General features: G+C 45.8%; 2 protein-coding genes across 3 annotated transcripts in view; one reads left to right on the top strand and one right to left on the bottom strand.

The window, feature by feature from the left end:
• Positions 1-9,034, top strand: part of ARK2C (arkadia (RNF111) C-terminal like ring finger ubiquitin ligase 2C) — a 50,420-nt gene extending 41,386 nt beyond the window's left edge. Inside the window, exons 4-8 of one of the 2 annotated variants that reach the window (XM_057405724.1) lie at positions 2,869-2,998; positions 3,987-4,091; positions 4,956-5,051; positions 5,984-6,090; positions 6,886-9,034. In XM_057405724.1, coding sequence (XP_057261707.1) covers positions 2,869-2,998; positions 3,987-4,091; positions 4,956-5,051; positions 5,984-6,090; positions 6,886-7,003 — 556 coding nt within the window. In that variant the 3' untranslated portion in view covers positions 7,004-9,034. The remainder of the gene's footprint in view (positions 1-2,868; positions 2,999-3,986; positions 4,092-4,955; positions 5,052-5,983; positions 6,091-6,885) is intronic. The other variant, XM_057405725.1, reaches the window with a different exon arrangement.
• LOXHD1 (lipoxygenase homology PLAT domains 1) overlaps positions 1-25,377 on the bottom strand; it is a 349,538-nt gene that overhangs the window by 161,384 nt on the left and 162,777 nt on the right. Inside the window, exons 39-41 of the mRNA XM_057405704.1 lie at positions 24,180-24,318; positions 20,270-20,431; positions 16,999-17,601 (exon numbers count right to left, since the gene is read on the bottom strand). Coding sequence (XP_057261687.1) covers positions 17,121-17,601; positions 20,270-20,431; positions 24,180-24,318 — 782 coding nt within the window. The 3' untranslated portion in view covers positions 16,999-17,120. Of the gene's footprint in view, positions 17,602-20,269; positions 20,432-24,179; positions 24,319-25,377 lie in introns of the transcript that reaches the window.

The raw sequence follows: 25,377 nt of genomic DNA, 5'->3' as shown, positions 1-25,377 counted from the left end.
GGCCAAGATAACATTGTTCAGATCAGTTTGCAAAACTGTTCGTGTACCATCTGGGTACAGCCATTCTTTCTGCCTCAGTTTTGTAGCAGAATGTTTAATTATAATCATTAGAAGGATCTGATAAAACATCACTTTATGTTCCCCTCCTCCTCCCTCCTTTCCCCTCCCTGTGTTGCTCCATAGCCTTATAAAACCGAAGGAGTAAGGATGACAGAAATCGCATACTGTGTATATATATCTGGGTGACTCACTTCCCCTTGGGGCACACGTAGAGTTTTGCCCAGTGATGGATATAAAAACTTTGCTCTAATGTGTTACCACCGCATAAGCAGCAGCAGTTGTAGGCACTGTTGCGAGAAATGGAGATAGAAGGAAGATCTGAACATGATCAGTCATCTCAGGCAGCCCAACTTTGATTAAAATCCCCTGGTGAAGAATACATAAACTCCCATTTAGTTCCTTAAGTCATCTTCTGCATTTGTATTCAGTGATGACCATTCAATCTGTTATCCTTGACTTGCTGGTTGTTGGCAGCCCATGTACCATAAGCATCACAGTTCTTGAACCTTGCATCTGAACATCAAGACGTTGTACAGAAATCCATGCAACACAGGCTAGAAGATGATGGTTGGTTTTGGTTTTCTTCACCTAATGTGCTTTGCTTATTCAACCCCAAACTCTAAGAAAACACCATTCCATGAAGTCTTCTGCTTCGGACCCTTCTGTACTACCACAGCATCACTTCAGGGGCCTCAGTATCCAATTGTAAGGCTTTGGATGCATGAATGCACAAACAGTTCAGCAGTGCTGTTAATGCAATTACTTGTACAAGTCAGTGATGGCCATTCATCTTTGAGAGATCTCTGCAGCCCTCAATCTCAAAGCACTCCAGGGATTATCACATCTATTTTTTAGACAGTGAATACGGGAAGGCAGAGAGGAAGTGGTCAAGGTCATGCATCAGGCCACTGACAGGGCTGGGAATGGATCCAAAGCCTCCTGATTTCCAATTGAGCCTTCCATCTACCTGGGAACAGTCTTAAGCAACTGGATAAACATCCAAAATTGTGACACAGGAGCTGGAATGTGCCCAGTCCTGCAGCTTCTCACCCTGGTTGTGCTCTTTCCAGTCGCCTGCTGTCTCTTATCCTCTGCCAGGTTTTGTCTGGCTAGCACATGGCTAGCACAGGCCCAGCAAAGATAGTCCCTTTTTGCTTCACCTTAATGTGGGGTGTCTTATGAGGGAGTACTAGAGCACAGGATCTGGTGCCTGGTATGCAGGCGGTTCTGGCCAAAGGATTCCTGCATTTACTGTCCCTTCATAGCTGTTATCTGCTGCTGGGTGAAAGCAGTTTCCCAGCTGCTGGAGGACACGTCTGGGTTGCTCCTAACAAGCCATGGTACTCACTGCTGCTGTCCTCCATGTGGGGGAAAGGAAGTTCAAAGCTGAAATGGGAAGACACCCCTGTGATCTAATTAGCTTTGCTCTGGTAAATGTGAAGACAATGGTTATTACAGCACTGGCTTTTGTAATTATGATAAAGAGAATGATGACTTGTTTGCTGAGACACTCTAGCTGGACAGACAAGGGATCAGCTAATTGGATTATAGACAGAGGATCTGTGTTAGGTCTTCTCTCATCCCCTCCACACAGTTTGGGGATGGGGTTGCAGTTTGTCTCTGCATGCTGGACTGAGCAGAGCTGTAGAGTTTGCCAGGATCTTGGTCATGCCAAACCCTGGGATTGAGATGAATTATTTTTCTGGAGGAAAAATCCACCCAAACTCACCAAGATGAGCTCCCAGTTCTGCTTGCCCAGGCCAGGATGCATGCATGCAAGTGAGACCATCGGGGATGTCCTGATTCATTGTCTAGTGGGAGTGTCCCTGCCTGTGGCAGGGGTTTGAAAATGAGTGATCATTACGTCCTTTCCAACCCAACCATTCTATGATTCTACAATTCATTGGTGATGGACTGCTGGTGGTGTGACACCCTTTCCTACATCAGTCTCATCCATAAATCTCTTACCTTCTGCACACAGAACAGTTCTGGAGCTTCCTGAGGCTGGGTTAAGGCGAGGTGCAGTCTCCCATGCCTCCCCAGGTCCTACCATGATGTAGGTTGGGAGATCTCCAAGGAAAGCACATATACATCTAAAAGCCCCCAGATGGTGCCTGATCAGCTCCTAACTACTGTGGATGATTCATTGGTGTGTTTCCTGAGCAATTAGCTGTATTCCCACTAAATATTCAAAGCAAAATGTAATTATTTGCAGCATGGGGAGTACCTGGTCTGACCAGATTGAGTTACCAAGCCTGGGTATTGATCAGAGCCACCAACATGCTCTTGCTCTGAAATTAGCAGGCTGAGTCTGTGCAGCTCTTGACATTGGCCAACACAAAAGCTAACTGACATAAAAGCAACCCTTTACTCCTTCGAGCTGGTACAGGCATGAGGGATTGCCCAAAATGGAGGAAACTCCTTTCCAAGCAGTAGCATCACCCAGTGTTGAGGAACCCACAGCAGCCCACATCCCACCAGTGGAGGTTGCCCTTGAGCATTACCTGACTTGGTATAAGCCATGCAATACAACCATGCAGTCAAAGCCATAGGAATATAGAATCATTTAATAAACTAGGTTGGAAAAGACCTTTAAGTTCATCCAGTCCAACCATTATGCCAGCACTGCCAAGGCCACCACTAAACCACGTCACTAAGGGCCTCATCTACATGGTGTATGAACGCTTCCAGGGATGGTGACTTCACCACTGCCTTGGGCAGCCTGTTCCAATGCCTGATCATCCTCTGGTGAAGTAACTGTTCCTAATCTCCAATCTAAAATCCATATCCTCACCCTCGTGTCCACAGGGACCTCAGTGTCGATGCGGGACTGACTCACACCCAGTTCCAGGTCCGTCCGGTCCCTCAGCCCTATCAGCATTACTTAGCTACACCTCGGATGCACCACTTCCCCAGAAGCACATCCTCAACACAGATGGTAAGTGAGACGTTTTTACCAAGAAATGTTTTATGCATTGTCTGCCAGAAGGCAGTCAAAATAAAGGCTGCTATCTTTCTATCACCTGTCTTCTGTGAATCCCACTTATCTCCGGCCGTGGGAGGGAGTGTCTGAAAGGATAATGTTGCATCATTGCACTCTGGATTAGAGAAAGGAAAGAAAAGCTCAGCTGCTCTGAAAACGTTTGATCAAACGCATGCAGCACCATGCTCACAAACTGGTCTGCAAAACCTGAGCAGCATGTGAGAGACTCAGCAGTTATTACTAATAGTATTAACACTGGAACAAACTACGGTCTCCCAGAACTCTGTGTATGAATAAAGATTGGTGATAGGTGATCCTTTCCTTGGGCTCAGAAGATCATTCCTTGTCATGTCTTTTCTCACTACATCAGCCTTGATGCCATCTGTAGAGGTTTATCACAGGTGGAGGTGGGATTTGATGAGAAGATAGGCTGACTGGGGTCATTTGCTGGCCCTTCTGCTAGCAGGGTGCCATGTTTGGAGCTGAGTCATGCCAAGCACTTCTAGGCCTTAAAGCATCTTCAGAAAACCTACCAAGGTGTTTTTAACTCGTCCCCATAGTTAGACCCTGACACCTGTGTACTACAGTGACACTTAAAAAAATCAAAATGTGGACAGAAAGAAATCCACCCATTTAAAACTAAATAAAATAAAATCCCCTTTGCAGCTGATCCATGTTTAGAGTTTGGCGCTGCAATGTTATGAACGCAACAGGAACATTGAAACAGTTTATTCGGAAGAAATGCATGTTCTTAGTTATCATTTATAGGAGATTTTTTTAATAAAACCTTTTTTTTTTTTCTTATGACTATGCTTCCACTGAGGAAAGGTGCCAGTCTGCTCTTTTGTTTTAGATTTTCAAGGCACTTGATTTAAGTCAAGGTACACAAGGGATTTCAATGTGCAGTACAGGTGGCTTTATTCTTCTCCCTTGCTTCTCGCAGGTTGTTCATGAAATCAGAAATTACCCTTATCCTCAGCTGCAGCTACTTGCTCTTCAGGGACTGAACCCAAGCAGGCACACATCAGCTGTGAGGGAGAGCTATGAAGTATGTATCTCAGGGGCTGGAATTATCATTTAACTTTTAATGCTGGGAATATATGGAAGCTCTGGCATAAACTCGTGTTTTGTGGCATGGCAGTTGCACTGAGTCTTACAGCAATTTTAGTAATAGCTGTTTGAGTAGGTCTGGTAAAAGCTGGTTTACTCCAAAGTGCCTGCATCTGGCTGAGGTTGACTGACTCTCTCCATGTCTGTCAACAAAGAAAAGAAGGCTCCAGGGAGACCTTAGAGCAGCTCCCAGTGCCTAAGGATGCTACAGGAAACCTGGAGAGGGGCTTTGGACAAGGGCCTGTAGAGACAGAACAAGGGGAATGGCTTTAACCTGCCAGAGGGGAGACTGAGATGAGCTCTTAGGCAGAAGCTCTTTGCTGTGAGGGTGCTGAGGCGCTGGCACAGGGTGCCCAGAGAAGCTGTGGCTGCCCCATCCCTGGCAGTGTTCAAGGCCAGGTTGGACACAGGGGCTTGGAGCAAGGTGCTCTAGTGGAAGGTGTCCCTGCCCATGGCAGGGGTTTGGAGTGAATGAGCTTTAAGCTCCCTTCCAACACAAACAGTTCTTGGATTCTATGAAAATGCTTCAGTTCTGCATGGTTTTGTTTCCCAACAGAACTCAAACTCCACCCTAATTTCTGAATTGCTGGATATCCTGCTCTTTGCCTTGAATCTTTAGTTATTAGCCCAAATACCAAAGCTCAGATCCATCATTTTAGCGTGACTGCTTTGGGGTTGATGAACATTTCTGTGAAGGAAAGGGCAGCAGGGAGCCTTGGTCACTAGCAGGTATGGTGGGTTGCTGGGACCTCGTGCCTAGGATCAATGCTGATGCTGCTGTGCTGCTGTTGCTGTGCCATAGGAGCTGCTGCAGCTGGAGGACAGGCTGGGCAGTGTGAGCCGTGGTGCTGTCCAGAACACCATCGAGAGGTTCACTTTCCCCCACAAGTACAAGAAGGTGAGAGCCCCAAACCACAGCAAGGGGGACAGCCCCTCTCAGTTGTACAAGTGCTGTGCACACAGAGCAGACAGAAGGAAGGTCTTCGGTGGGTCGCAATCCTCAGGTTGTCAAACTGGTGGCCATCAATCAAAATATTTCCCAAAATGAGTGAGGCATGTAAAATCCAGAATTGGTGCTTTGATATCTTGTGAGCCTCCCTTCCCTTTGCGAGGGGTACCTCCTCTGTTGGAGCTGATCTCCTTCCTGAAAGGAGATGGTGCCATGTTTCTGGGTTGTGGTGAGTAGAAAATGGGCAAAATTCTTGCTTGGGTACAAATTTTACATGTTAGTAATTTGCAGCTGGGCAGTTAGAAGTAGAGGTGTTGTATTGCCCACACATGAAGTGAGTTGACTCCTGCTGTGTTCATCTCTGGGTGCATCTCCAATGGATCCAGAAGAATTATAGTAGTAGCAATGGATGTGTGTTTGGAAAATAAAAAGGGAGAGCTGACTGGCTAAGTGCTACCCCATGGTACAGCATGTGGCTGGGCCAGTGGCTAAGCTGTCATGGGACACAGTGATTGCCCTTCCTGGCAGTGGTGGCCCCATGTGCTTTGGGTTCTCCAGGAGAAGCCTCCAGCAAAGGAGATGTTGGGCCAACTTCACTGTGACGAGGTTGGGGGGCTGTGTTAGGGCAGCAGAGGTCAGGCTGCTCTGTGGGACACTACCACCAGTCCCATTGTTACTGGCCCCAGGAAGAGATGTGCCAATGACCAGTATGTCGGTAGCATCCTCCCCTCACTGGCCGCTTCGGTTTCCTCAAACTGGAGGATCTGGCTGGTAGATGAAGCTCTTATTATTTACCTTTGTGCAACTGCCCAGGCTTGGGAGAGCATTAGAAAGTCAAGTCCTAACCAATTTGTTGGTTATGTTTTTAACCTTGTCTTCAGAGAAGACCACAGGAGGGCAAAGATGGGCAAGAGGATGGAGAGGAGTCGGACACTGACGAGAAATGCACAATCTGTCTGTCCATGCTTGAAGATGGAGAAGATGTCAGGTATGATCTTTCCATCTGCTCTTCTGCCTCCCTGTGCCATCTGAGTTGTGCTTATTGGGATTAGGGCTGGTGTGTGCTGGTTGGGTTGTCCCTGTTCCTGTCCTGACAAACTCATTTGGGCTGTTGCAGGGTCTGGGAAAACAAATGCTGTTTAGAAGCTGTTCTGTGCCAACAACAAAGCCTCACAAACATCTCCAGGCTCTCAGCTGGGTCAAATCTCTGCCTGTGACAGAGTATGCTGACAAGCAATTTCAAGGAGCTGAGCTACCATGTCTGAAGGAGCTGCAGTGCAGCTACACTACCTGATCCTGCTTCTCACCTTTTAATTGCCTTAAACCATCAAGAACAACCCTGATCCTCTTGCTGTGGGTCCTTGTGGTTCAGGGTCCCTCTGACTCAGGACAGTGAACAAACTGATGGTTAACATAACATAAGTGAAAAGCAGCTACATTCCCTACACCAGACAACCACATGGGGACCCACCCCACTGCTAATGAGCCTCAATGGTGAAAACCCAAGAGGCTTTGCAGTGAAACCTAGTGCTCCTGAATGGTTAAAAAAAGCAGCAGCTGGGGTAACTAATAACCAGAATAATGCAAGTTAGGAGAGTGTGGGCTTTTCTAAAAGGCTTTTAGCCGAGAAGGACACCATCTCTGACTTAGTACCCTATGTGAGCTGGCATTGCTGGGGAAGGCTGTAGCACTGGTGTTTGAAGCATCCACTGTTGCTTTCTAGCTCTTCTTGCTCCCCTGGACCTCTTCCAGTCTTAATAGTGTGGTACCTCTCTCTCTGCAGGCGGTTGCCCTGCATGCATCTCTTCCACCAAGTGTGCGTGGACCAGTGGCTGGCCACCAGCAAGAAGTGCCCGATCTGCAGGGTGGACATTGAAACACAGCTTGGCTCGGACAGCTGAAAGGACTGGCTGGATACACCATTTTCCTTACCAGGTCGTATGGCCATAAACCCTTGCAGCAAATTTTTTGCCTTCTGAGCCATTTGATTGAGAAGAAAAGTCTGCAGGCACGTTAGTGAGGAGGAGGTGGAGGAGGTGGCAGTACAATATCTAGCGGTAGGAGATATTGCACATACGCAGGATACGGGCCCAGTAAAAGGGAGCTGGCATTCCCGGAGCTCAGAGACCCCGTGCTGCAGAAGATTTAGTGTTGAACATGAAGGAACTAGTTGTGGTAGTCTGGCCTGTCAATCCTGCATTTCATGAGGATTGTATATATACCTCTCGAATATGTAGAAACATGTTAGGGGTCTTTTAGCTATATCTATGGATGGCAGCTGGAGCATGTTAGCTTGAGAAATGTTGTGTTTGATGCCCTACTCATCTTGTGGTGGACATGTTGCTGTTAGCTGATTTGCACCAAATATTTTTTCATAGATTCCTTATTTTGGTGCCTGATTAATACATTGCAGAGGGGGATGAAAAAGGTCAACCTTTCCCACCCTTTTTGAGTGGGGAAGAGGCGAAAAAGCAAAATCCTGTTTACAGTCAGAAGGGTTGTGCTCTTTGCCTCAGCCGCATGTGCTTCCTTTCCCTGTGTTTACAGTGTGTCCCAAATTTAGAGAAGCTTCAAAAAAAAACAACTAAAATTTGGAATAAAATTAATGAAGCAATAGGGAGAAGCTTCATTCCTGCTTATCTGCTGATGCTGGACACTTTCTTTAGGGGTGCAATATTGGAGTAGATGTTTCTTCACTTTTTATCTTAATGAAGTAGCTTGCCATATTGGAATTCAAGGAAGGGGTGTCTTCATGATTGTCATTATCTATGTTGCTTTATGATGTGAGCTGTGAGGCTGGTTGGCTTCATCATCCATCCAAAATGATAGTTACTGGAGTCTGTGCCTACAGCTGTGCTTTGGAGCATAGTAATGACAGAGAGGTGTTTAGAGATGTACAATGCTGACTCCTCTTGCATGCAAAAGCATCTCTGATAATAGGATGGGATTAAAATGAATGCTCACAAGGCACTGTTGAGGCCATGAGCATTTCTGCATGGAAAAGGGAGGCAGGTTGGAAGGAGGTTTTGACACTTTTTGGAGGGGCTGGCTTGTGAACCTGCCTCAAAGCTTATGTACCTGCACCCATGTGCATTTGTGTATGCGTTTCAGGCCATATCCATACAGAGAATTCATTGTTTGATAGAATTAAACTTAATTGCATTAACACTCAAAACAGAATTAGGAGGATTCTGTCTCCAAAGACTGAGCTGTTGCAATCCAAGCTCAGTCTTTTTGACATAAAGACCTCAGCTTGCCAATCACAGGGACCGAGCTGAAAACCCTCTGGAGAACCAACATTCACACCATAAACACATTTTTCCCTTTGTTCTTTAAATCTTTTTTATTATTATCTTTGTATACTAGGGGAGGAAAAGAGAGAAAAGTGGAGAAGAAAAGGGAATTAGTTGGGAAAATTACATATTGAAAATGCTGATGTGGCGCTAGTGATTTCTGGCTCCCCCAAGCATCCATTTCACTGGAGCCAAGCGATGCTTTCCAAGTAGAAACAATGATAAATTACTATCTATCTGAGAGATTGAGAAAGTCCCATGAGCTGTAGTTGGAAAACACCAGCCTTAGAGGCACCCCAGAGATTATTTGTCATCCCAACTAGAGGGAGGAGAAAAAGAGGGGAGCCCTGTGGGTGCGAGGATGGACGAGCCTTTCTTTTGCTGTGCCCATGTAGGTAAGAGGGAGTGGACAGGGGGACAAATAGTGACATATGAAGAAGACATAATGGGTTACAGTGAGGGTGGTGAAACAGTGGCACAAGTTGCCCAGAGAGGTGGTAGATGTCCATCCCTAGAAACATTCAAGTCAGGTTTGATGGTGCTCTGAGCCATCTCAGTTGAAGGTGTCCTTGCTCATTGCAGGGTGGTTGGACTAGATGAACTTTAAAGGTTCCTTCCAACCCAAACATTCTATAATTCTGTGATCTATTTGTCACCCAGTGCAAGTGATGGCTTCCTGGGAGATGTGGTAGTCCCAGACCTGATGTCCATGGGTCAAGGAGTGGTCCATTGATACCTATGGGGCTTGCTCCAGCAGCAGCAGATTGAAGCAGCCTTAAAAATAATATTAATATTACTAATAATGTGGACAAGCAAAGCAAGGCTTTGCTAGTAAAATACACTGTAAGCCTGCCTGGTCTATCTAGGCGTGAGCTGGGGATGAAGCAGGGAGAGGAACAGGGTGATTTAGACCCTGGCCATGCAGGGAGGGAACAAGGGCCGCTTCCGAACCGTGTGTTTTCTTAAAGCCTATGCGAAAGTATTACTATTTGCCTAATGAACAAGCACAGTTTTTAAAAAAAATAGATAAATAAACAAACAAACTTAAAAAAAAAGTACCCTTTGGTGAAGAAAAGCACCAAACTCCCATGGTCTCGTGTGAGTGATTGATCCCAAGGTGCGTGCGAGCTTACAGCGTCTGGACTTGCATCGGTGTGTCAGGTTCCTTTGCGTTTGAAATAATTATTTACGTGTAGGTTGAGATTAATGGGGTGAGTTTAAACAGTGAAACGAGACGAACAATGACAAATATCTAGAAACAAAACATCGATAGTTTACAGGGTTTTGTGAGCTTAAATGCCTTATATTTAACAATCATAATTTATGACTAACTTGTAGATATTGTGGGTTCTTATTTAATTATTTTTATAGTTTTTTTTTGCATTTTTAATTATAATTTATTTATTTAGAAATTAATACTAATTTTTTTTATTACTCCTATTACCTCATTTTTGCATTGTTTCTGGGAATGGAATGCTTTGCATGCGTCGGTACTTTAAAAATAAAAAGTTAAACATGGGATGTGGGGGGTAATGCTTATCTTGTCACAAAAAAAATTAAAAAATATAAAAAAATCAGGGTGTGTGATTACAAACTGTATTACTGTGGTGCTGTTACCTTGGATACATTCCATAAAAATGCAAACCTTTGATTCTGTATGCTGTGACATAGTGGAAAACTGCAATATAGTGACTGTGTTTAGCACATATATATGAATATTATTTGCACTCATAATCAAACTCTGGTGATCCTTTCACTTGTGTCCTTGTGCATTGAAGGTGATTAAGGACACTCTGCAAAACCAAAACATTTCAGTCAATTCTTGCTACCACCCCATCCCCTAACACTGCTGGCGATGCTCCTGCTCTTTCTGCATGTTACCCTGCAACAACACCTGGTATGAAGCTGTGCTTCAGGCAATGCATGCATTTAGTGGAAGTCCCTTCAAATTGCTCAAAATCCAAGAAAGGAAGCCTAGGCATGGTGGCTCTGTGTAGATTTTTGTGCCTATGCGTGCTTGATTTGGTTCTTTTCACCCGCTGTTCACACATGCATGTGTGCCTCATGGGAGCTGAGGAGGGGATGGTGGAGGCAATCGGCTGAGCCTGAGCTTGGAGGCAACAAAACGGAGGGATTCATTACAACTTCTACCGGTTAACCACTGGTCTAGCTGAGAGGGGCTGGGATGGATGTGAGAGTAATTCAGCATCCCTTTGTAATGTCTGCCATGAGTATTCACTATAACCCAGCTGCAAAACAGCCATGGGGCAGAAGGCCTCAGTGCTGATTGTCTTGACCAGTTAATTTCACCCCCTTTGTTAAGAGGGAAACCTCAGAGCTTTTTAATCTACTCTCAACCTGGGACCTCCACTGGAACCCTTCTGTACCCAGAGAGTGGGGAAGCCCCAAGCTGTTGTGCTGCTCCTGCAGCCGTGGCCAAGCATCTCCATTTCCATCCCCATTCCCAGCCATAGCCAGACCCTCACCACTCTCGCAGTGAACTGCCTTTTCCTAAAAGGCTCATGAATATCAAGTGCTCAAGATTTGCAAGAGGTTTTAGAGCACCTTTGATAATACTTTTAGCTTTAAGCCATAACCACTCTCAGTCAGTGCAGATGCTCAGCCACCTATGAATAGACATTGGGATCAATGCATGTGCTCAGCCAGTGCTCCCCTCCACAAAGGCTTTGGATGCAGTTCTCTTTTGGGTTAGAAAGGCACAGAATGACTGTACCTTGATTTTCTTTCTCTCTGTCCCTTCAGGATGCTGCTCTGCTTTGTTGACTTTGCCTTACCCTGGGTTTAAAACCTGTCTGTGTTTTTTTCCTTGCTGCTCTCTAACACTCTCCTCTGTAGCCTGTAGCTGCAGTTCTGAGCTGTGCGGGGATGGGGGATTGTTCGTTCCCCCCCTACAGCAAAGACGCTGCAAAAGAGTAAGTGAAACAAGGAGTGAGCGAACAAAAATCTTCTCCTCCAATGACCTGGGCAGGTGAAAGGATCACCCACATTTTTGTACTCCTACTGCTGTTCTGTTGTGCTGTGCAACATTTTCCTACATAGACTATTTTATAGAAGAAAGCTAGAAAAATATTTATTATTAATATTAAAGCAATAGTGCATTGAAGAAATGAAAAGACATTAGAAATTGTGTAAATGCTTAGATTCACTTTTGGTGGATTTTTTGTACTTTATTTATAACTAATAAAACAAACTGCATTGCTAACTATATACCAGTGCCACGCAGAAGTCACCTGCCGGGGAGAATTGCTTGGTCTTTATTCAATGCTCTCTTCTTGTTTCTTTGGGTTCAAGTAAATTCTTCTTTCACTGTTTATGCCTTTGGACTTTGATGTGTAAAAAAGACACTGATGGGGTATAAAACACTCTGCCCAGCTAGTTTACAGAGGCTGTTGGAATTTGAGCTCCATGGCAGAGGCGAGGTGAGGCTCTACACACTGGGCACGCCACCATGCGTGATGTTCTGTGGTACAAGTTTTGTGATTAGGTGCCAAAATTACTTTCCAAAACCAGTCTGGAAATTGCCTGTTAAAGAGAGATTTCTCCTCTAAACACATTCAATGGTGCCTGTAGGTTGTCTCCATCATGTCCTGAGTGATAATGTCTGGTCCTCCATCATTCCAGTGGAGAAGCATCTCCCTCCCCATGGGTCTCCTCTTTAATAACTAAGGAAAGACAAACTTATTGGAAGAGGGGAAAACAAAAAATCCTCCTAATGGATACAGATATATTTGAGATTGTTTTCAATTCTTTTGTTGCCTGAATCTAGTGGGCCACACATCCAGTTATGCATCCAGCACAGCTCATTTCATAGGTCCTCTTGCACTTTTATTTCTTTACACAATGAATGGTGAGAGTCTCTGCTCCCACCCACTTTCTATTCAGCTGTTCCCCCTCATGTGTTTCATGTAGAAAGGCTGAGACAAGTCCCCAGCTTTGACTATGTGATTAAACAAACTAGCTTTGGAGACAGGCGGCTGCTGATCGTAGAGATTTCATTCTTGTAGCTGAAGGGAATTTCCAGCTTCTCCAGAATCCAGGCTGCATAAGGGATGCATCATATTCAGGCAATGCAAAGCTCCCACTATAGGAAGCTTTTATAAATTCAGACAACAGAAAACAGGTTAAAAATGGCCTGCTGGTCCAGCTGAGGAAGATCTCAGTGACCCACTAAGACCTTGCTGATGTCCTTTGAAAGGGTAACGGCTTTGAGAGGGTTGCTGAAGATGGCAATTGGTTTTGCTTCAAAGCAAACACACTGCCACAATCTGATACCAGCCCATGGGAGTGCAGCAAGCAGCAACTGGTGGCTGTGAGAGGAGGGATAGGGATTGTGCCCATTAAGGTAGAACAGCACAGGCCAAGATGCAATGTCTTTATTCATTGCAAGCATCTGCTTGTGCAGCAGCTGCCGAAGGTTGGGAAGCTTAGCCCTTGTTTGGTTTTGTAGTATCTAAGTCCTCAGCTGGCCCACAGATTGCAGATCAGAGCTGTAAAACCCCATCAGTAAATGTTCTGTTGATGTTGCTGTTGGTTAAAATGATGCTTTTTTCTATGTTGAAATCCAGAGAGTGAGCAGCAGGTCAAGGGAGGGGATTTCCCCCCTGTGCTGTGCTCTGTGGATACCCCAGACCTGCAGTCTTGTGTCCAGCTCTGCGGCAACAACACAAGAAGGACATGGAGCTGTCAGAGTGAGTCCAGAGGAGGCCATGGAAATGCTGCGAGGGATGGAGCAGCTCTGCTCTGGAGCCAGGCTGAGAGAGCTGGGCTGGTTCAGCCTGGAGAAGAGAAGGCTCCTGAACGGGAGACCTGAGAGCAGCTCCAGTGCCTGAAGGGGCTGCAGGAAAGCTGGAGAGGGGCTTGGGACAAGGGATGTAGGGACAGGCCAAGGGGAATGGCTTTAACCTGCCAGAGGGGAGACTGAGATGGGCAGAAGCTCTTCCCTGTGAATGTGCTGAGGCACTGGCACAGGGCGCCCAGAGAAGCTGTGGCTGCCCCATCCCTGGCAGTGTTCAAGACCAGGTTGGACACAGGGGCTTGGAGCAAGGTGCTCTAGTGGAAGATGTCTCTGCCCGTGGCAGGGGTTTGGAACTGAATGAGACTTAAGCTCCCATCCAACCCAAAGCAGTCTGGGATTCTGTGATTCTATAATAGAGAAATTATAAGATGTATGCTTCACAGCCCTCAGTTATTCTCCTTTGTGTATGTTAAGTTGCTATAGGTATGTGACACTATCAAAAATGTTTCACAACTATTTTATAGATATCTTCAAATAATCCTCTGTGTCCTGCAGCAAGAGACAACCAGTCCCTCTTAGCACCCAGCACTGCAAAGGACTCTTTGGTTATACTTGGTTTTTACCAGCAACACCCAAGTCCTTTTGTAAACCCAAGTCTTCATCAGTTTCCCAAAACTAATGGGGACCACAGGGGCGATGGGATAGTCTGGTTTTGCAGCCTCCTGCAAAGTGCCACCGTCCTTGTCCTTTGATCTTGCCTTTCATCTACATTTCTGTTTTTTTGGATGAAGACATTTGCATTAAAACCACACTAATTAAGAAATAAAGAGCAAAACATAATGGCAGAGGGTGTTGGGAGGAAAAGGATCTGTGCACCTGTTCAATATACAGCTTTGGGATGCTCTGCCCCAGTAGGCAGAGATTGCCTGAGCCCTGCAAAAGGCACAGCACCACATAACTTTGGCTTCTCTCTTCCCCAGTTCTCCACTTGGCCAAGAACGTGCTGGTTTTAGCAGCTTAATGTAAATCCATCCCTTGGAAAAACTGTGCTCTCTCCTTATTACTTTTGTAGCATTAGTTGTTGTAGCAACAGAACGACTCCCCCAAGCAAGGGTGGAGTTGAGTGTTGCACAAACAAAGGGCATTTTTGAGGCCTTTAGAAGAACAAAGCAGAGATTTTTCATGCTTTGCCAACATTGCCTTCCCGTGAGGCAGTGAGATTACTGACCCCTGTATCAGCAAACTGCCCCTTGGTCCTCCTTAGGGCAGCATTGCCTAGAGCTCAGCACAGCTCTTGTGTTGAACAACCCCATCCAGGGATGGTAGGTGGTGTGATGGCAACCAAGGTATATGCAAGCCCATCTCTCACCTATGCTGTGGCTTAGAGACCCCAGAGCTGTTCATTCCTGCAGGAATCAATGGATGAAGGAGCCACAGGACTTCAGTCCATGGCTGTAGCTACTTGCTACGTGTGATTGTTACCAGATGTGAGCACATCTCATATGCACAATCAGGATTCCTCTCTCCTCCTTGCCCCATGCAGGGGTAGCGTGTGGATCACGAGCTGCCTTGCCACTCCCAAGGGCTGGAAGTATGCAATAGTACAGGTCCCATGTGCCTCACAGGGAATTTGCCCAGGGATTGGCAGGGGTTAAACTGCTGCGATGCAGCAATACTGTAAAACCAGCATCTCTGGCATCTCCCATACCAAGCTGGTGCTGACTGGAGCCAACTGGAAGTGCTGGGACTACAGTATTTCAATGAGAAAAAAACCTCCTGTTTCACTGCAGCACACACTTGTCTAAAAATGGGACAATTGTACTGAAAGGGATGTTTTTTTCATAGCCCTGGTAGGCTGGGGTGAGAGGGAAAGCAGAGAGATCAAAAGCCTGACACTTTTCTGTTTCAAAACACACATCAGGGAACCACTGCCTTGCAATAACATTGCAGAAGCACAGCAAAAGCAAATGCTCCAGACTTTGGGCAGCCTGAGCCCCAGCAAAGTCCCAGGGATACGACATGCCTGTCGACCCCAGCATCCACCTTTAGGGGTCTGTTCTCCACCTCCTGTAAGCTCCCAGCTCCTCATCTTGGTCCTTGCTCAGAGCTTGGTATCACCACTCTGTAGTGATAGGGGAGAATACAGCCCATATTCTGTATTCTATACAGTTAACACTGCTGGTGTTATTATTCCCATCAGCAAGTAGTTGATCATTGATGAGGCTGATTACTGGGCTCATTTAAGCAACTTGCTCTGCTCCAAAACCATCAGTTACTATAAAGGTTTCTAAAACAAATTAGTCTGAGCTGTTATTTGTGAGCTGGCATAGACAGCTCAAGTCTCTTTGGTGGTGCCTGCTGCTTAAAATAAAGATGCAGTACTTCCCTGGTGGGGCTTTGGTGGGATGCAACAGATTTATATCCAGGAGCAATCAACAGTACCTGCAATATGCCCCTAAATACTGTCTCAGCATCACTAGCCTTTTCTGAGGCCTCCTTTGCCCATGACCAGGCAGGGACTGAGCACTGGGACAGTCCTGCCTTGTGGTCAGACACATGCAGGTGATGATCTGGTGGAGTATTCTTCCCAGCCCAGCGACTGATGGAGAAGGTGGGTGGACTCAGTGAGTTTAACACATTCTTGACCCATTTGATCCCCATTCACGCAAAGTGCTTGTTTAAAACCAGCTTCTGGGAAGGGGAATGACCTCTCCTAGAACATGGGTGGGCCAGGGGGAAGGTCTCCTCACAGAATCATAAGATAGTATGGGTTGGAAGGGACCTTCAAAGATCATCCTAGTCCAACCCCTCTGCAATGAGCAGGGGCATCTTCAACTACATCAGGTTGCCCAGAACCATATCGAGACTGATCTTGAAAGTCTCCATGGCGGCTCAGATACCTTCTTTTCTCCTCCAAAGGATGTGTCCTGCAACTTTGCTCCCTGGGGCAGGAGATGGGGCACCAGGAGTAATGATCTATGAACAACTTTTCCTGTTGGTACCTGTAGAGCTGGGGAGAGCTCTACACGAACACTGGCCCTTATTGTGGCTGAGAAATCCCTTCTCCACTACAGAAAATTAAAATAGCAATCCTTATTAGAAGTAAAAATCGAAATGAATGGCAGCTGCTCTGAATTAGAGTTGGTATTCAGGCCACATAGAATAAATTTTCCTGAGACAGCTTTGAATATAGTCAGTACAGCTTCCTTGGAGTGGAATTGATTATCCAGTAGGTTTTTTTGCTATCCTGCTGTAACTGTAGATCTCAGCTCTGGGCAGACCCTGGTTTGAGGGGAAAAGCACATGGGTGGAAAGCATGACCCAGGTCCCACCCACTGTGGGCCGGCTGGGTAGATAATGGGCCCTTGTAAACCTCCTGCAGAAAGCCCGGCTGTATCCACTGCTTCCGATGTAGGAAGGCATGTGGATGGACATGCAGTTCTGACAAAGAAGTGGGAAAAAACTGGGATCTCCAAGCTGCAGATATTCAAAACCCACCTGAATGTGTTCCTATGTAACCTGCTTTTGATGGCCCTGCCTTGGCAGGGGGCTTGGACTAGGTGGTCTCCAGAGAGACGATCTCCAGAAGTCCCTTCCGACATCAATGATGCTGTGATTCCGTGAAATATGTTGGCTCAATTCTCTTATCCTCTTTACTCACCTAAGAGGACAGCCAGTGGGCTTTCCCAGCCCTGGCAAAGTACTGAAAGCAGAAGATGGCGTCTGAGCTGCTAAAAGATAGTTAATGACTCTGCTGGTTGAAGTTTTTAATTGTAAATAAGCCAGAAATGTACTTATTTCATTCACACTTTTACAAGCTCTTTAAAAAAAGCAGTATCATTTTTACAAAATGCTAACCCAGAAAGCAAATCTCTCAATATAAAAGGCAGTGTTTTAAAAGTAAAATGCAATATAAAAGAGAATAATGAGAAAAAGAGGGACTGAAGCCCTCCTGCAGCATCAGTACCCTCAGTACCGAGGGAAAAGCTCCCTCCAGATTAACCCATCGCCCCGATTTTCATCCAGCCACTTCCCGCAGGGAAATATGGTGGTCACACCAGTTGCCGAATTGGTGATCTCCACCCGCTCCACCAGCCAGCCCGGCGCCAGGCCGCTGTTGTCGTGCTCAATCCGGACTTTCTTGAGCTCCCCCATGTCCAGCGTTTCCAGGTAAAACCTGTTGGTTTTGCCTCGCTCAAAGAGGTTCCTGAACTTGTGCTTCAGTGCCCGCTTCCCTGAGTCCCCGTTCAACCCAAAGATGGTGATGAACACGTTGGCGTTGGTCCCTGCGCCCTTCTCAAATCCTGTGACAATGATGGTCTCATATTTGACAGGCACCAGGCTCCTGGCTTTGCTGGCAAAGCTCTCAGTGACCTTGGCACACTCAAAGACTTTGTAGTCCCGTCTCTTGTAACACAAAGGGATTTTCACGTTGCACCTGAAAAAGTATCTGATGAAAGAGAATGAATAGCTTGTTAATGGTTTGCATGCTCAGTGTACTGGGCAAGTGGTATAGATTGGGTATGCTACTAACTTGCCCAGTATTAATATATATGCGTATATGATATGCTGTTTCTATACATGTGCTAGCACTACAGTTTCTCTGTAGAAAAGCAGCTGTGATTGAACATTGCAGCTGGAAAACCCAACATCTCCATAAACAGCCACAGACACATGAGAGGGTTGGTGTAGGGCACTTGTCACTTCTTTTTCCTGTGCAATGGCATGTCCATTTACAGATCCACTCAAGTGGGATGAGCAACTAGCCTCACAGATAAAGCAGCCCAGCGATGCTGCTCTGAGAGCAGGGAGACCAGCAGTTATCCTCACTGATAGTATGGTTCAGGTTGGGTAAGGAACTAGGAAAAAGGGAATGGGAAAGAAGGGGAGGAAGAGGTTTAAATCCCCCCCTTCCCTCACCTAGATCACCCAACCCATCCTTATCAGCCAAAAAGAAAAGCATTGAGCAACAAAAGTACCAGATTCTGAAAGCCCTTGGCTCTGCAGTGCTGCCTCTGGTGATGTGCAGTGAGCACACATCACATCCATAAATCACTGTGTACCTGGAACCCAGCCAGAGGCTGGAGCACTCTGCTTTTAGTGATGTATTTAATTTCCAACAATGCAGATCATTTCAAAGTGAGTGTTTTTTCCCCTCCAATCGCCAGCCTTCCCTGAACTGCAGCAGGTCCTCTTGGAGGGAATGCAGATGAGTTGCCCTGTATGTGTGCATAAAATAAACACCTGGAGGAAGGGTTACTGCGATTCCAGCAGTGATGTGCTTCTTAAGCACTTCCAACGCCTTTGACATTTTCCGCAGCCAAAGTAAACTACTCATTTCTTTGGAAAGAAGCTTTGTAGAATGAAAAATTCTCATGGGAGAAAAGATATAGGCTCAGAGACAGAAAAACTGTGGGGGGGGGGGGGGTGGAGGGGCTGACTGAAGCTGCAGTTTTATTTCCTGGGGAGTGTAATGTCTCATGGTTTAGAGTTGAAATAGAGCATGCAAGTCTTCATTGAGGGGCAAGAAAAGAAAGATGACTTTTCTAGCCCTTGGATGTGCAAGAAAAACCTTCTAAATACTGCCTTTTCTGATCTACTTTAAGTTCTACTACTGAAAGGCAAACATCCCACTATAACTTAAAATTACTGCTGCAGCAATCTCACAACTCTTTTAGTTTGGTCTTTGGGCTTGACTTGGTGAGCTGGTGCTTGGGATTGGGAATACCTGAAGTGAGAGCTTGCTCTCACTGTGCAATCTGCTCCAGTGGATGGTTTGCAGAGCAAACACTGCTGTGAAGTTCTATATCTGCAGAGCTGGAGCCCTGTTTCATTGCAATGACAAGCTGCAGGCTTCACCAGCATCTCCTGGTTGCCGTCTTTAATTTAAAACAACTCTAAAAACACTGGGGTTTCATAAGAACATCTTTGTCCCCTTCAAAATGCAGTTTCAGCAGTTTCAGCATGCTCCCAAGGAGTTTAGTGCACAGATTCAATTGCACAGATGAACTTTAAGGATTCTAGGTTTTTCTTCACCAGAAGAAAAGAACATGTCTTAGTATGTAATTGACTGAGTTTTCATTCAGCAAATATTACTGTGGCTCTTCTACTGGCTGATTAATTTGCTAGAGAGACTCTTATCTTCTGAAAAAAAACCAAAAAAACCCTTCAAGGATATTTTCTTAAACACTCAATTGTCTCTGTTGGAACAAACTTGTTATAGTTAAATTTTTTAGCAGCATGGAAATATCATAGAGAAGAAAAGAAATCTACACTTAACATCATGGGTATTTTCTCTGAAGAGCAGTTTGCTCTGCCAATAGAAACCTTCTCTGGTTCCTGCATAACCCCTGTGTTATCTGTACCCTGAGTCACAAATATCACTCCTTCCAAACCCAGTAGGACCTGGTGTGCTCAGGGCTCTTCAGAAATGTTCATTTTTTGGCCATGGCATATTTCAGTCATGTTTAAGTCAGAGTATCCTAGCTGCATGATTGTAACTTCTTTATTTGCCTTTTGAATCATAGCATGGTTTGGGCTGGAAAGGACCTTTAAGCTCATCCAGTTCTAGCCCCCTGTCATGGGCAGGGACACCTTTTAATAGACCAGGTTGCTCCAAGCCTCATCCAGGCTGACCTTTTGGATTATATCATCCTGTCTACTCTGAGTTGAAAGTTCAGTTTTTCTATTACTCTCATCCTTTTTCTAGGAGCTCTTTTCACAAGACTTACCTAAAAGCCTTACCTAAAGAGTTACTTAAAAACCAGTCTGGGCAGACCATCCTACAAACCCCTTAAATTTCAGTCAGTGTGAGTATTTTCCACAAGCTGACACATTAATTTGTCATGGCTGCAAGATTCATCTTAGCCAACTTGTTTATAAATTTATCTGCACACACAAATGCCTTCTCTAACAACTCAGAAATCACACAGGGAAGTCAGGCAGGGACATTCTGTACCCAACACATCAGCTTGTCCTTGGCTTTCAGAAAGGGATTAAAATTTGGTAAGACCTTCTGCTATTGCTTAAGTCTGAAATACTTCAGGAGGACACATGCAGAGCTTCTGAGCTTCCCCATGCCACTTTAGAGCAGCTCCTTGCAGATGAGAGGCACTTACTTGTTGCAAAGTTCCATCTCCGTTATAATAATCTCTTGCACGTGCCAGAAGACATCAGCTTTTGCAGATGACTTCTTTCCATCTTTTGGGCAGTGACCGACACAGATGGCTGCTATATCCCCCACATTCTTTGAAGAGAACTGGAATGTGTCTGTTGCACCTCTACAGGAAACAGGGAGTAGTTTCAGTTAGCACATTGAACACAGGCAGTGAGTTGTCTCATGTGGACATTAAGTAATTTGCACAATGCTACAGAAGACAGAAGGTAAGTGTTCATTTACATCAATTTGATTTAGCTCACAATCATTCAACACAAAGTATAATTTCCATATATAAATTTAGTATTTTCTCTGATTAGGGGTGACACTTCAAATTGTTGCCACCAGGACTTTTCAGGATAAACTTGAGCTGTTCTACATACAAAATTTGCCTCATTGTAGATAAAGCTGAAGAATGATTAATTTCCCCTCCAGGACTTATTCATTCTTGACAGATACTGTATCTGTTACACATCTACCCACCATAGCTGTTTTAAATTTGTTAGTTCATCCACCCTTCCTGAAGCTCAGCTTGAAAACAGTTTAGAGAAACAATAGGTCTCTGTCAAACCCTTGGCTGGCTCCCTGTCCTGTCCCTGGCGTGTCTGTTAGGTTTATCTGCTTGCACTGGTCCTTATTCCAGCCTGCCTCCAAGGACGGGCTGTGACAAATGCTTTGGAGAGTTGTCTTCAACTCCACTGTAAACATCAGCAGCTTAAGGTCAGGAGGAAGCTTTTCCTGATCTTGCCTGTTTCACATGAAATAATGAAATCAGGTGGAGGGAGAGGATTCTCCCCCTCTGCTGTGCTCTGGGGAGACCCCAGACCTGCAGTCCTGCTTCCAGCTCTGGGGCAACAACACAAGAGGGACATGGAGCTGTTGTAGCAAGTACAGAGGAGGCCATAGAGATGCTGTGAGGGATGGAGCAGCTCTGCTCTGGAGCCAGGCTGAGAGAGCTGGGCTGGGTCAGCCTGGAGAAGAGAAGGCTCCTGAAGGGGAGACCTTAGAGCAGCTCCAGGGTGTAAAGGGGCCATAAGAAACCTGGAGAGGGGCTTTGGACAAGGGCCTGTAGGGACAGGCCAAGGGGAATGGCTTTAGCCTGCCAGAGGGGAGACTGAGATGAGCTCTGAGGCAGAAGCTCTTTGCTGTGAGGGTGCTGAGGCGCTGGCACAGGGTGCCCAGAGAAGCTGTGGCTGCCCCATCCCTGGCAGTGTTCAAGGCCAGGTTGGACACAGGGGCTTGGAGCAAGCTGCTCTAGTCCCTGCCCATGTCAGGGGGCTGGAAGTGTATGAGCTAAAAGGTCCCTTCCAACACAAACCATACAGCTCCTGAGGAAAATTCAGAGGAAAAAAGAGGCTTATAATAAATGGAAGAAAGGAAAGGCAGCCTGGGAAGAGTACGGAGATGTTGTCCGGGAAGCTAGGGACCAGGTTAGGAAAGTTAAGGCCCAGTTAGAATTAAACGTGGCTAGGGGTATTAAGGATAACAGGAAGGGACTCTACAGGTACGTAGCAAATAAAAAGCAAAATAAAAAAAGCTCTCGGGAGAGCTGGCTACACAGGATTTGGAGAAGGCTGAGGTTCTGAATGACTTCTTTGCCTCAGTCTTCACTGGCAAAGGCTCTGACCGCACCACCCAAGTCTTGGAAGGCAGACGCAGGGACTGTGAGAATGAAGACCTTGCTCCCACTGTAAGAGAGGGTCTGGTTCAAGACTGTCTTAAAAATCTGAACGTGCACAAGTCCATGGGACCTGATGAAATCCATCCGCGGGTCCTGAAGGAGCTGGCGAATGAAGTTGCTAAGCCGCTGGCCATCATATTTGGCCTTCTATGAAGGGGCTACAGAACTGATGGACAGGGGTAGAGCAGTTGATGTCATCTACCTGGACTTGTGCAAAGCATTCGACACTGTCCCACATGACATCCTTGTCTCTAAATTAGAGAGACGTCAATTTGATGGATGGACCACTCGGTGGATAAAGAACTGGCTGGATGGCGGCATGCAAAGAGTTGCGGTCAATGGTTCAGTGTCAGGCTGGAGACCAGTAATGAGTGGTGTCCCTCAGGGATCAGTGTTGGGACCGGTCTTGTCCAACATCTTCGTCGCTGACATGGACAGTGGGATTGAGTGCGCCCTCAGCAAGTTTGCCGATGACACCAAGCTCTGTGGTTCGGTTGATACCCTGGAGGGAAGGAATGCCATCCAGAGGGACCTCGACACACTTGTGAGGTGGGCAGATGCCAACCTTATGAAGTTTAACCAGGACAAGTGCAAGGTCCTACACCTGAGCCGGAGCATTCCCAGGCACAGCTACAGGTTGGGCAGAGAAGAGATTCAGAGCAGCCCAAGGAGAAGGACTTGGGGGTGCTGGTCAATGAGAAAATGAACATGAGCCGGCTTCAGTGCGCCCTTGCAGCCCAGAAAGCAACCGTATCCTGGGCTGCATCAAAAGGAGCGTGACCAGCAGGTCGAAAGAGGTGATCCTGACCCTCTGCTCTGCTCTTGTGAGACCTCACCTGGAGCATTGTGTGCAGTTCTGGTGTCCTCAACATAAAAAGGACATGGAACTGTTGGAATAAGTCTAAAGAAGGGCCACGAGGATGATCAGGGGACTGGAGCACCTCCCATATGAAGACAGGCTGAGGAAGTTGGGGCTGTTCAGCCTGGAGAAGAGAAGGCTGTGTGGAGACCTCATAGCAGCCTTCCAGTGTCTGAGGGGGGCCTATAGGGATGCTGGGGATGGACTCTTCATTAGAGACTGCAGTGATAGGACAAGGGGTAACAGGTTAAAACATAAACAGGGGAAGTTTAGACTGGATATAAGGAGGAAATTCTTTCCTGTTAGGGTGGTGAGGCACTGGAAAAGGTTGCCCAGGGAAGTTGTGAATGCTCCATCCCTGGCAGTGTTCAAGACCAGGTTGGACGAGGCCTTGGGTGATATGGTTTAGTGTGAGGTGTCCCTGCCCATGGCAGGGGGGTTGGAACTAGGTGATCATAAGGTCTTTTCCAATCTTAACTGTTCTATGATTCTATGATAGAAGTTAAGGTTGAAAAGGACCTTAAGGTCATCTAGTTCCATGATTGTATGAAATATCAGTCATTCATGCCAAACTCCACATCAGCTATAATTTCACCTTCCTTTACAGAACCACAAGAAAAACCTTTCTTCTCTGCAAAGCAACAGAATGTGAGCAGTGTTCATGACTTCAAAGACATTTCTGTCTCCCTAGGGTGTGCTGTGTCCTTAAACAAAGTAGAAAACCCGTCTCACATTTGGAACACTGTGGTCCCACATGAGAGAACTGATCTGTCCCATCTTCCATAAATGTGCACCCAGCTCATCTGAATGATCCTGATATTCTGCTTTCCTCACGTGACTGCGATTTTTCAGCCTTACCCCCACAGATTCGTCTGGAAAGTCAAATCTAAGTATCTCTGACAGCATTTAGCCTCCAACTATTTTTACTTTCTCTCTGATTCCCACTGCCAGTATGATGCTGTAAAAGGAACTAAAAACACCTCCAGCTTCCTTTTGCTCCTCCCAGCTCAAAACCACACAGCCTTTCCCAGGGCCTGCCAGAAGCCTGGTTGTATGTAATAATACAAAGGACACATACACACACACACGTATAATCTACATTTCCTACTACAGATGGCTTTTTCTAATGATTTTAAACCTGCACTGTGTCTGCCCATAAGAAACTGATTTTACATCTTCCTTTTACTTTAGATGAGAAGCCACTAAGCATTTGGAAAGGAGGGATGCAAAATAACATGTCATAAACACAACCCTGTAAACCATACTAGAGAAGAGGTGGTGTTTGTGAAATCCAAGCAACTGTTCTTTTAGCCCACCATCCTGTCCTACTACCTTTCAAATCTCCTCTTCTTGGAGGAATTTTCCATAAGGAATTCTTTCGAACGGCCGAGCTTTCCTTCTAGGATGATCCAGATGTTTTCCTTTGTTTCTGCATCCTCTCTGTCACTTGTTACTGTGACAATCTCATAGGCTTTAAAGCATAATTAACACACACATTAAACAGAAAAGGAAGAGCAGATGGTCAGAAAAATCTCTTCATTTGGCTGTCACTTTGCTTAAAAACTCTCTTCCTAATATTTATCATAGCACACAAGAAAACATTTGCGAAACAAGGATGGAACCAAGCTGAAGTCTGTGGGACTTTTGACTTGTACGTGCTTTGGATTTCATGCAGGGATAGAGTACATGAAAAACATTAGTACTGCTCGATCAGCTTGCAAGCGTAGTTGGAGCAGCTCTTGAACAAGCTGTGCCCAGCTCCCTGCTGTGCTAAGCACTCCCTTTTCAGCACAGACCAAATCCAAAAGTTTTTGTTCCACAATCCTAACAAGGACAGTGAGGTTAGTCATGTACCCAACAGGATGTGCTCAGGTGCTGTGGTGGCATGTAAGTACCCAAAATGGCAGTCACAAGGCTGATTTTTTGCAGGGGCAGAGTGAAATCACACTGAAGGAATGTGATTATTGACTCTCCAGCACTCTCACAAAGAAGAGCACTGAGGTGCAGGACATACTGCCATGCACTTTGCCTATCACCAGTGCAGTTAAATAACTCCTGATCATTTTACTCACTCACCACATTAGACACCAGTGTAATACCTTAGACCCTGGGAAACTGCCCAGAACAGACCCGAGGCTATGGGGTGTTTAGCTCAGCCATCATGTTCAGCTGGGATACTTGAGCTAGTAGCCCAGAACATGTTAAGGAAGAAGCTGGAGCAATGTTACCTACAAAGCTTTAAGGGTTGAACTTATCTTCCACCTGAAAGACTCAAACCCATTTTATCTAATGAGACCATAACCATGTGTCTTACTGCTTATGCTTATGGTTTACTGCTGGATTGGACTACTGCAGATGGGCCCTTCTTAGGTTTCAATGCAGAATGAGATGGTTTTCTTCCTTGTAAATCCTGATTTGTTTTTTTTTTTTTTTTTTTTTTGATCACACCACTGCACTTTTGAAGAGTATTCTAAATAACCCAGCCCTTGAACACTGCAACCACAAACACCTATTGCATAGGAATCTTTAG

The sequence above is a fragment of the Pezoporus wallicus genome, unplaced genomic scaffold, assembly GCF_028554395.1.
Source record: "Pezoporus wallicus isolate ANWC-B61680 ecotype Strahan unplaced genomic scaffold, APGP_CSIRO_Pwel_v1 scaffold_13428, whole genome shotgun sequence".
In the NCBI taxonomy this organism is placed as follows: Eukaryota; Metazoa; Chordata; class Aves; order Psittaciformes; family Psittacidae; genus Pezoporus; species Pezoporus wallicus.
Note: the sequence above shows the minus strand (reverse complement) of the source record. Positions and strands in the feature narration are given on the sequence as shown.